General features: G+C 26.6%; 1 protein-coding gene across 1 annotated transcript; it reads right to left on the bottom strand.

The window, feature by feature from the left end:
- Positions 1-9,451: 9,451 nt before the first annotated feature.
- Positions 9,452-10,378, bottom strand: LOC114392549 (putative lipid-binding protein AIR1). Its single transcript, XM_028353722.1, has one exon. The coding sequence runs from the start codon at positions 10,283-10,285 to the stop codon at positions 9,746-9,748; it is 540 nt and encodes a 179-aa protein (XP_028209523.1). The 5' UTR covers positions 10,286-10,378; the 3' UTR covers positions 9,452-9,745.
- Positions 10,379-13,042: the final 2,664 nt, after the last annotated feature.

The raw sequence follows: 13,042 nt of genomic DNA, 5'->3' as shown, positions 1-13,042 counted from the left end.
TGGAATCGCCGATTTTTCAATCACTACTTTTGCACGTTGAATGGCAGCCCCATTATAATTAGGTTTTGTAAAATGTTTTATGGACACTCATTATACTATGATACACCTAGAGAGTGAAAAAAAAAAATAGATATGATAGAAAAAAAATCATGAAAAGAAATGAGAAAGGTTAGAAAATGTTTAAAATAAATAAGTGTTTGTATATCATAACTTTTACATTTTTGGACACCCGTAGCATGATATTAAGAGAAGGAATAATGATGGTTAAAATTTATTAGAAAATATAAAATTATGGGTAGAAACTAATAAATAAGATAAAATTTATAAAAAAAAATAGAATTTTAACAAAATTTAAGTAATAGTACTGATTAAAAATGTATTAATATCATTTCTCTACTTTATACATATGTGTGAAAGGATTTAAATTATACTAATATAATTTTTAATTGAACAATTTTATCTTCGAACTCACTCTTGGATCATGTTACTCAAAATTAACTTTTGGTTAAGTTACCCCTTCAATTATTCTTTGTATGTATTAAATTTTATTAATCTAATTTTTAATTTAAAGTTCTTATTAAGTACATATATTAATTTTTATAACAATTTAAAAAATTTATATTTTGTTAAATAAATTTGATGTAAGTAAATGTTATTGATTTAAAAAAAATTCAATGATTAGATTAATGAAATGAGTAGCCAAGAATTACTAATATTTTAGTCCTTAAACTTAATCACTTATGAATTTTTAATTAAATCATTTGTTGTTTGTAAATTATTAGCATAATCGTTACTATATGTCCTTACTTTCAGTTCTTATCCGTAATATTTTTCACCTTTCGCTTACCAAGTCCACCATTTGAATTATAATATAACTATATATGAATCTAATTTATAAATGATTTAATTAGATAACAATAGCTAGCACCTAAATCCAAGACATACCTAACAAAATTTTGTAAGGTTCTAAACCAAAGCTTCAATCTAAATCAAGTTATTAACTTGTATGTTATTAATATGAGTATAATAGATTAATTTTATGGAATAACAGTCATCACAAAAAGATAGTTAAAAAAATTGAAAATCATAAAAAAAAAAGAAAAATAAGAATGTTAGAAATATTTGTTTACATGCATACCTTTGTGATGGGGTAAGTGTCCTACACCTTGTCTTAGGTCTTATTTTTGTGATTTTTACATTATTGTTCAAGGGTTTTATATTAGAGTACTTGAGTGGCCAGTGCGTGGATAGTGGCTCTCTAATGGCACACAAAGCACATATCTTTTTTTATTCTTTTGAGTACATTTGAAATGTAACGGGTGGAATTTTTTTAATATGAGGAGGTGTAAGTGAAAGGCATGACACATAATCCATGCTATCAATAGGTAAATTATTGATTATCAAAGTAACATGTTCAAGCAAAGCAAAAAATGTAAACAACAAAAGTTGTTATTTTCATGAATTATTACCGCAAGATATATATAGATACTATCACACATGTGGTCTTTAATTAGCAACATTTTTTGGCTTAACACTAAGTAAAAATGTTGCTAAAAGATTTTGACAATATTTAAAAAATATTTTCAAATATGAATAAATGTTACTAATATCTTTGTACAAAATTTTATTGATCATTGTGTATAGCTCATGTTGCTAAAGGTTTTAGTAACATGGTTATACACAACATTTGATAAAATATTATAAATATATATCAGTTTTTTTTATCGACAAATGTTAATTGTAAGTTTGTTAGTTTTTGTTAACAAGAGGATCCAACTCGTGACTTTTCTCTCATTCCCTTCTTAGCAAAAATATATTAGTAACATTTATTTATATTTGATGATATTTTTTAAATGTAATGTTTTTACTAAATGTTAGGCAAAAAAATGTTATTAAATGTCACATGTATAATGAGACATGAAAGAATTTTGAATGTACTGGTTACTTAAGAATACTAAATAGGTAATTTGATTTTTTTAATTGAATAAAATGTAATTTTTTAAAGTTAGACAATGTTTGTTAAGGAAAAAATAAATAGTTTTTTTTAGATATTTTTTGTGTTATTTTCTATTCAAATTTATTGTTTCACTTGAATGGTTTACTTGACATGTAGATGGTGGACGTGAAAGTCATAATAAATTATGTTAATAATTTATATGCAAAGTAAGATTTGATTGAAAATTTAAAAATATATTCAAAAATCAAAATGATAATAAGTAATTAAGTTTAGGATCAAAATATCAATAATTCATTAAATTTAGACCTTGATATACCAAAAAAACAATAAGAAATTAAATTTAAAGACGAATAAAAAAAATTATTTTTTAAAACATGTGACAACCAATGTGAATAACACTTAACTATCATGTGTCATTCACACGTGAATAAAACATGTCAGAATGTTAGCGATAACAAATATCTTTGTAATTTTTGCCTTTCACGAATTAAGGTGTCAGCATCTCATGTTTTTATGATCAAATGACTATTTACCCCAAAGTTCTTTGTCGAATTAAGGTGTTTCACATTCCTAACCGTTAGACATTGAGATATTGATCCTCCAGGTGTGCGTGAGCGTGTAATATTAATGGAGCCCACTTTGGTTAAACGAAGCCCGTGACTCTCTAATCTGTAAATGCTTCTATGATTGCTATTATAGTATAATATAAAAAGCCTAGTAAAGAATTTTCATGTGACCATGCCATGGCCCAAACGCGTGGAAACCATTAATTTGCTTTTAGTAGTAATTTGCTGTCGCAGTCACTGGCTAATCTGGATTGCGTTTATCTGTAAGAAAACTTCAAGTTAATAATTATATATTCATCCGGAAAGGAGGGTCTAATTAAGCTGCGATCTCAGAAAGGAGTATAATACTAACGTAGAACATTAATTTAATCAACGCTGAGCAATAAATTACGGAGTATTCTGAGCTTTAGTATGTGCAGGACTGCAGGTTTCAACCCTTAAGATTTTATGACGCAGATGTAAACAAATTGTTGAGAACAAAAAAGTAATGTGGGTACTGAAACTAACGTTCCACCTGTCCATGATTCCTGATTACAATAAATAGTTCATGAGATTGACTGCATAAATATTGCACATATTCTAACAGAATTAAGAAAACATTTTGTTTTACAGATATTAAGAAAACAGTAGTATTAAAACAGAATTAGTATTAATTTATTAGGAAATAATTTTATTAAAATATTTTATTTTTTTCTTAGTTTCAATAAATGTACTCCTTCAAGTCGGTATCAAATATATAATGAAGAAAAAAATATATTCTTTTGTCTTAAATTATAATAAAATTTTAATTATTTTAATATTATTATCTCTAAAATATTATTTATTTAATAAAGGTATTAATTTTAATATTTCTTTTATTTCTGATTTCAAGTTTCAATAAATGATAAATTAAAAAATATTTTTTTAATTGATATTGATGTAGTTATAAATGTTATTATCTAATTTTCTTAATTGACGTGAATCAATTTTTTCCTAATATTTTTAAGATGGAAGGGAGTAATATTAAATATTCCAAAACAAAAATATTTAGTAGAAGATAAAATTAAAATAAATATTTAAATATCTCATTAAAAATGTCTCATCAGTTAATTTGAGTTTTTTAAAGGCTACTGTAGTGATTTTGATACGGAGTGAGTACAAGTTATAATTATTATTGAGTGATTTAATTCTGGTTTTAGTCTTCAATTTATTTGTTATGCTAGTAGTCTTTGGATTTAGATAAATGTGAAATTGAAATAGGTTATAATATTAATCTTTGCCGTTAGCTTCATATAATGATAGTAAGTTGTAAAATTTAGAAATTATTATGTTAGTATGTTGTTTATATTTCCTTTTATCTCGAATATATGCAACAAAATTTTATTATTATTTTTTAATATAAGAAAAATTTATTTATTTATATCTTATTTAATTAGTCTCTCTTTAAAATACTTTTCATTTAATAATATCAAACACTTTTTTATGTTTAATATCAAATTCTAATAAAGAATAATTTAAGAATTTTATTTTATTTTTTAATTGAAAATGATACAATTAATGAATAAATTAATTTTCTTAAAAAAGTGTGAAGTATGTCAATTTTTGCTTGTAATGGAGACTGGAGAGAGTATTAATTAAAGACTAAAATAATACTTAAATTGTCCTAAAATAATAGTTGTTTTAGATTGTTTTTACATAGATAAAGAAAAAATAATAAATATATAAAGTAGAGTAGTAATTTTCAAAAGTAACTTTATATCATCATTAATTCATTTATAGATTTTGTTTTCTACAATTAATATTATAAGGGATTATTAGTGAAAAAACACCATTAATATTACATTTAAAAAATTAAAAATGATAATTATTTTAGGATATTTTTTTTCTCTTACACAACAATTATAATGAAACAAAGGAAGTAATATTTTTAATTTCAAAATTTTATTAGATATTTTCTAATTTCAAGAAACTATCATGACAATGTTTTACAAATTCAAGAACAGATTAAAAGGAGGTTCACTCAATTATTATTAGATTAATCTCGATCCTCCCTTTTTAAAAGTTTTGTCATAATATCTAAACTTAATATGTTTTTAATTATTTAAATTTGAGTAATTATTATTTTATCCTTAAAAAAATTTATTTTTATTAGTCCTTCAAATTTGTAAAAAACTAAATTTAGTCTCTTTCTTTTACTGCACTAATAATGTTACAATTTGTGACAATTATTCACCGTCAGTTATTTTTTTTTTAAATCGTCAAAATATCTAAAATAAATAATCGTCACAATTTCACATTCATGTTTTTATTTATTTTTCTTTAAAATCTCCAAAATATGTAAAAAAAAAAACCACCACAAAACCGTATGAGTTAAATACTCTAGTGGTTTTAAATCATTAGAAAATCGCTTTTTGAATGTTTTTATATTAAAGATTTGGTTCAGATATATTTTGGTCCTTGATAAATTAGGAAATTTTTATTTTGGGTTTCTTTTATATATATATATATATATATATATATATTGTTTTGGTGATTCTACTATATTTATTTTTCTTATTTTTATCCCTAAAATATGTAGGTCATTTCTGATCCGTTACTCCCTATCAAATATTTTTAAAATATACTAACACAAAATAAACAAAATATTATAAAAACTAACAAAATAACAAATACCCAAAATGAAATATTTGTTTTGTTAGAGACTCGTAGTACAAAAAATTATTAGAGATTTAGAACAAAATTTACTAATTTATCACATATCACAAACATATTTAAGCTTAAAAAATTTATAAACATAAAAATAATTAAACTTAAATATGCTTGAAGTCCTTGATAAATGATAAATTTTTGTTTTGGGGCCTTAATAAAAAAAGTTGATCATTACATTCAATCTTTAGTATATTAAAGCTTTTGTTTAATTTTGAGTTATTGTGGATTATTAGTTAAGTGATGATGTGGTATCTCGTAAATAAATATTCTCAATATATATCAATCACTTAAAGAATGTTATATCATCACTTAATTGACGGTAAAAACTCAAAATAAAAATTTTAATATATTAGGAATCCAATGCAACAAAATTTTTATTAGGGACCAGCATCATCCTTACCTTGTTATAATTTGATACAATTGTCTTTCTTTTGATTTTGTTGTTCTAATCTAATATGTGTTGCTTTGATACCTCAGCTCTTGTAAAACTTTCTATCCTTTATGCTCTGATACATAACATATCATGTTTATTTTTTATATATATCTTTACATGATTATGCTATTTGTGATCAAAATTTAATATGATTTGTCATCATAAAAAAAGAAAAAGATTGTTAGAACCAAACTCAAAAAAGATGTCTAACACCTCAAAAAACTTATGAAAAAGATGGTAGAACTCACAAACAAAGAGAAAGGATGAATTGGTTTCTATATCAAATCAGACTTTAAAAAAAATTATTAAATTCTTTTCCAAGGATCGCATCACAAATTTTTGATAAACCATATTTAATCAATCACCCTTAACACAATCTTTTTTTTAAGTTCTTTCTCAAAAAGATATTTTCTTTAACCTTCATTAAATTGATCAAGACTAGATTGAAAAAAAAAGATAAGATCAAGAGAAGAAGTACACTAGTTTTTATATAGGTTCACTCTCTATCTCTAAAGAAGCTAATCCAACCCAAATTAGATTTTCATTATGCATATAGAATTCTTACAAGCAATCACAATCAATCTCAGTTTCTACAAAAAAAAGGCTAAGGCACCTAACCCTAGGGTCCTTTGTGAATAAGAGTTTAAGAGAAACCTACCCTTAACCCAAACTAGAAAAACCTATTCTAGCATGAAAAATTGAGTCAAGGAAAGACACAACCTGATCAATCATGCGCAATAACCTTGCTTGAATGAATAAGTGTCTTCTTGAACTCAAGAGAAATTCACAACTCACTTCTTACCATGAGATCTTCAAAAACGAATTTTAGAAATTGTGAGTTTCATTTTTTCTAAGCATTTAATCTTCTCTCTTTCTTTTACTTATTTCAGCTTGCACACTCACACATAAGTGAGAATACAAACTAGTTATTTATAGAGAAAATAGTTATAAATGCTTGTAGTCGATTAAAAAGTCAATGTAATTGATTATTTTGAAGAAGTAATCGATTATATTATCATTTCAATCGATCAAAGTGTTCTTCCCAACATTTGAAAAACTTTTAAGAACAATGTAATCGATTAGATTCTTGATGTAATTGATTAAAGTGTTTTTTTTATCACTTATGGTAATACTTTTAAGAATAAAGTAATCGATTATGATTATCTAGTAATCGATTAAAGTATAAACTCTTGAAAAACCAATCATAGTCTCAATTGAACTGTGTAATCGATTATGATTAGCTTGTAATCGATTAAACCAATACGAAAGTCTCTCTACAAGCTGTAAACACTTGTGTAATCGATTACGATTAGCCTTGTAATCAATTAAACAAAAAGTTTTATACATTGAAGAAAGTTTCTAACTTTAGAAACAATCTCCTTACTCCTATATGATGATGCATGATGTACACATGAAAAGATAGAGACTAAAATATAATAAACAACACAACAATCAATACAAATGTCACTCAAATGAATTGGACATGTAAAAGATAAAACTTCTTCAAGCTTCAAGATTTAGTATTCATGTTGCTCCCCTTATCTCTAATAACTTATATCTTATTATTTCTCTCTTCACCAGAAATGGACACATCAAAAGTAGACACATCAAAAGTAGCATGTGTCAAATTTCCTAATAGGAAAATATCTATGGGCTCTCACTCAATAAGGTCCTCTCAAATGAAGCCTATAATATCCAAGATTGAACCGTAGAAGAATCGTGAGACAAGTTAAAGAAATTATCAGGCATTCAAGAAATAGAGCAGTGACACTTTGATACTCATTGGATGGACGAAATGCTCTAGGGAAAAAATTACAATCCTTTACTATGAAAAATTACTTGTTTTTGTGTTTTAACTTGACATCCTTACTCTTTGAGTAGATTACTTGTAATCCATCAAACCTTTAATTTATTGTTTGAGAAAGTCAAGAATATTTAAGTATCATGAGGGAGAGAATTTTGTTGTGCCAAGTGATATAGAAAATGCTTTTTAGTAAAAAATGGTAATAAAGAATACTTATTTAAAATTAGTTTGATTAGTGAAACATTAATGCTCAATTTTATGTATTTTTATTATCATTAAAAATTTATGTTGATTAAATCAATTGTACAAAGTATAATATTTTTTTTTACCAACATATTCTTCTTTGAATGTGTCAGTTAGTTTTAAATAAATTTATTTTTTTAAAAAAAAACTACCGAACAATTTTTCATTTAAAAGAAGCTTTAAAACTAAATAAATGAAAATTACTAATTAAATAATTTATTTTTTAAACTTACTTAATATTTTAGCTTTCAAATTTTTGCGGAAAAAAAGTTAGGACAAACTCCAGAAAGTCATTTCCAATGCTCGTGCACAATTATAGGTTTATGTTTAACTAGGTGTATGGCCTGTGTTTTGCACAGATTTTTTTTTAAAAAAAATAATGAGAAAATGAAAAAAAAAGAGACAAAAAAGTGAAAAAAAATTAATGATGTTGCACTGTCCAGCAAGCAACTGACACATGACAAGCTGCTAGATAATTTTAATTTATATATTGATAATGTACGATAATAGATTCCCAATAGTGTATTTATAATTAAAAATAGTTGTATAGAAATTATTGAACTTCGAAAATCGAAAAGCCTGTTGTCATAAACCTCAATAATCACTGTACTACTTCTCTTCAATAAAATAGTTAAACCAATGTGTCATATGGTTTACACAACAAATAGATATGTGTGGTGAAATTATTTATTTATTTATTTCTTATGTGCAACGGTGCAAGAAATACGAAAAGAAAAAGAAAAAGAAAATACACTAGTGCCAACTGGTTACAGCCTTACAGGTATGAAATCATACATTTGAATTGCAAATTATAAACCATTCTACCTGATTCTAATCTCCCCAACTTCTTTCCTCCTTAATTACATGTGGGAGGATGAACTTTTAGTGCGTGTGTGTTTTTTATTTATTTATATATATGCATCTTGAAAAATGCATTAGTTGAACCAAAAGTAAGAAACCATTGCTTCTCATCTACTCTATCCGGTCTCAAATTAAGAAAAAAAAATTATTCACATTAATTAAAAAATTTAATTAATTATATTTAATTACATCAATCTCAATTAAAAATATTTTTTAACGTATTATTCATTCAATTTGATATTAGAAATAAAAATATCATTAATTAAAAATAATAATATTAAATAAGATAAAATTAATTAGTTTTTTTAGTCAAAGATAAAGATAGTTAAAAATAATATGTTTGAGATAAAAAAAATGTTTTTTTAATATTTGAAATCGGAATAAATGCTTAATATATCTATGGAATTTGTGCAACCAAATATACTTCTACTATGGTTAATAAACTGATCGGTAGAGCAAAAGTGGAGCTAGGGACCACTTGTTCGGGTGAAACAAAACTAAGATGCATTTGCTTCATTACTGAGAGGGAATGATTTACGTATGCATATCTTGGAAGCAGGCACAGAACAATGTATATTCAAATGAACGAATAGGCCCAAAGTCGTAAACCTATCATTTTGATTCAGTTTAATTAGCTAATTATATATATTCAGTTTTTTTAATAAAATAAAATAATATTGCTTGCACGTGATGTCATATAGTACATTAGTCACGGGCTGATTACAGTGTTGGTGCCTGTGCATGTTAGCTTTAGATTTTATTCTTTTCTTGAATTTTTGTTTTCCTCATGTCAGGCATTGAACAGAAGTTAGCTAGAAAGAGAAAAATAATTTAATTTCCAGATCAGCCATGCTCTCATGTCTCATTCGGCAAAAAGAAAAAACAAAAAGAGACAGCAATAAAAATTAATAAGTGTTCGTAACATTAATCATTTATCTGTCAAATAAATAACACTATCATCTTTGATTCCTTTTGCTTTTACATAAGAAAAACATCGGGAGTTTATTTAATTCGACACTTTGCTAAATAAAACAAATACTAATTAAAGCGACAGAATAACGAGAAGTTAACCATCCATGCACGTATAGGAATCGCACCATGAGCAATGAAATTTGGAAAATAAAAGACATTAACGGAAAGCCACAACTACGAATAAGCACGAAGCAACTTGTGCATATCATAGACCATGATGATTAAGCACATTGGAAATCACGTGGGACTTGCCTTGAGCAAACATTGAGAAGCAAGCTGAGTGAGATTGGAAGGTTGAGGTTGATGCCCAAAATGTTTGCCCTAAGGGCAGTGCAAAGGCACACTGCAGCTTCAAGATCAACAAGACCATTGAGGAGGGAGCAACAAGGGGTAACTGGTGGTTGACCTAAAGTCACGTTCAACAACCCGTTTAGCACATTGGCACACACTCCTAGTTTGAGTGCGTCACGAGGGCAAGAGGTACTTGAGCCACCTGAACCACCCGAGCCACCTGAACCACCCGAGCCACCTGAACCACCCGAGCCACCTGAACCACCCGAACCACCAGAGCCACCTGAACCACCAGAGCCTCCTGAACCACCCGAACCACCTGAGCCACCTGAAGGACTTGGCTTAACAGGCTTGTGCTTATTATGCCTTGGCTTAGGGCTAGGGCATGTCCCGCAGGCAGAGGCAAGGGCAAAGAAGAGAATGTTGATCGTGAGGAAAAGAGCAAGGAAAGAGCGAGTTTTGGAACCCATCTTAAACTTTTTAGGGTTTTTTTTTCTTTAACTAATGGCTCGCAGATTTAACTACGGGAGCTTAAGAGTTTTTGTGGGGATGGGAGTCATTGGCAGTGAATGGTGGTTTATATAGGGTTTTGGAATGCAAGTGGGGTAAATTGTTTAGGAAAATGGTCATCGAGGTAATAATTATTAAAATATAGTTTAACGGATTTGAGAGAAACTATGTTAATGAAGCAATAACCATGTATTAGAATGAGTTTTAGCTGGCAGAGAAACCCTTGAACTAGGTTTTGTATTTTGTGAGGTGATGTAGGGTCTCACATCTAAGTTGTAAGTTAGTTAAATTTGGGGTATGCTTGAAAATCAATTAGAAATTTTGTTGCGTGCTTTCCAAGGCAATTTTAATTTTACACTTTTCAAAGTAGCAAGTGTAAGAGTAAAAATTTGTTGCTTTTTCGTTTAACAGAACTTAACTTTTATAGAAGCATAGCCTTAACCTCTCTAAAAAAGGCTTTCGTTAATAGTCATATATAATATCCTTTACAAAAAGAATACAAGATTGTTTTCTTTACGTTATTTTTTATGTATTTTTTCTACCGTTATTATTAACATATATTTATTCTTTTCAAATTCTTTTCATCTTTTTTATTTTATTTTTTTATATCACATTATTTATTATCTTTTTCTACTCTCTTTTTTCCTCTTCCTTCCTTCTATACATGTACGTTTCCCACCTCACGTTCCTTTCCTTCCATACATGTACGTTTCCCACCTCCCGTTCCTTAATAATATTGGAAATATTATAATTTTAGTCCAATCTTTTTGGCTCTAATTGACATCTCTTTTTTTTTTTTTTTTTCCTGATTGACATCCTTTTGCAGTTGCTTTCAAGATAGGCAAGATATACAATCTCATGAACTATTGTAATCAGAAACTTTGACAGTTGGAACCGTGGAACGTAATTTCAATACCTACATTACTCTTTTGTTCAAAAAAATTTGTCTACATATGCGCCATAAAGCTTCATTTGATTGCATAAAAATGGTGGGAAAATAGAAAAGAACTTTTTTATTGAAAATAATTGATTGTTTTCATTCATAATCAATTGTCTTACCGTGGAAAAACTAAAATAGTTTATTGTCAAAGTTAATTCATGATCGATTTTTCATAGTTTTAACCAATATTTTTGAAATTGAACCGAACGGTTCAATGTACTGATTTAAGGTTCATTAGTTCAAGATATTATTAATAATAATAATAATATCATAACTTTTTAGCATCATAAACTAAAATAAAGTATCATTTTTCCAGGTTTATAACATTGAAAGTACAAATAAAAGTTAAAAAATATCAAAATAAAAGTTAAATTTTAATAAAATAAAAATATTCATTAAAAAAAAATTCACATCTAAAATAGAAAAGAAAAAAATTAATATAATATAAAATTATAAATAAAATTAAGATAAAAAAATAGTAAATTAACATAAGTGAGTAAATTATGTGTTTTATAAAATAAATCATCAATAAGAAAATTTATACCTATTTTTAATCTTGATTAAATATGTGTTTTTAATTATCTTTGAATATTTTATATTAAATTTAAAGAAACAGAAAAAAAATCAGAATACCAGTTCAAATTAACCAATTTCTATCTGATTTTATACCGATTTTGGTTGATTTTAGACCGATTTGACAAGTGCTCACCAATTCTGAAATAGTTTGCTTTTTTAGAATAAATGAACCGGTCATTATGTGGGTTCCTAGTTTAACAGGTCGATCAGTCCAATTTTCAAAATTATAATTTTAACAATCAATTGCCATAAAAGACAATGGATTATCTTGTATTTTTTTCTTATTTTTTTATTTCTCTTAAATCAAATATCCATAATTATTTTATTTGTCACCTATTTTTTATTTATAAATACAAATAATAAAATATCATTTTCTTATTTTTCATCAATTTTAATTCTTTAGGTTGATAGAGAAGCCTACTATTCTTAAGAGAGCTTAACTCACTTGGTTGAATAGGAATGTGAGCTATAAGAGTCTTTGCCGTGAATTTTTTTTTTTGTTAAAATGAGAACAACAAAATTTAAAGACCTAAATCAAATTACCCAAACTTTTCACTATTAGTCCCACACTAATGATCAAGCCCTGCGTTGAATATTTTGATGTTCTAGGCGTTTTTATATATATAATTAACGTAGAAGCAGCTTAATTAGATACTCCATTCCGGATAAATATACAATTATTGACTTGAAGTTTAGTTAAAATAAATACAATCCAGATTAGCCAGTGTCGCGACTGCTAATTACTATTACAAGCAAATATTAATGATTTTCACGTGTTCGGGCAAGGGCAAGTTCACATGGAAGTTCTTCTAGTAAGATAATTTTTTTTTATAATATAATAGCGATTATTCAAAGAAGCACTTACATATTGGAGTCACGGGCTTGGTTTAACTAAAGTGGGCTCCACTACAAGCTAACGCACACGGCACATCTCGACGAAGATCTCAATGTCAAATGGATACTGTTGCGATTGCGAATATGGGTATTTTTCTTTTCAATAAGTTCAACTTTAATTAAGATATATTATTATACTAACTATTATATTATTTAATAATTTTTATTTTATAATTTTAAGTTAAAGTCTGTCACTGGATTAAATTTTTCTTATCCAATATATAGAGCACACCTACAAAATTATGTTTATTAAAAATTATTTAATAGATTGATATACATGGAACTCAATGCAATATATACTTTTAAA

The sequence above is a fragment of the Glycine soja genome, chromosome 17 (assembly GCF_004193775.1).
Source record: "Glycine soja cultivar W05 chromosome 17, ASM419377v2, whole genome shotgun sequence".
Lineage (NCBI taxonomy): Eukaryota > Viridiplantae > Streptophyta > Magnoliopsida > Fabales > Fabaceae > Glycine > Glycine soja.
The sequence above is the reverse complement of the archived record's forward strand: the minus strand, read 5'-3'. Positions and strand labels throughout refer to the sequence as shown.

What these genes read in the sequence shown, in the direction of transcription:
- LOC114392549 (XM_028353722.1), bottom strand. Translation starts at nt 10,285, where the DNA reads ATGGGTTCCAAAACTCGCTCTTTCCTTGCTCTTTTCCTCACGATCAAC.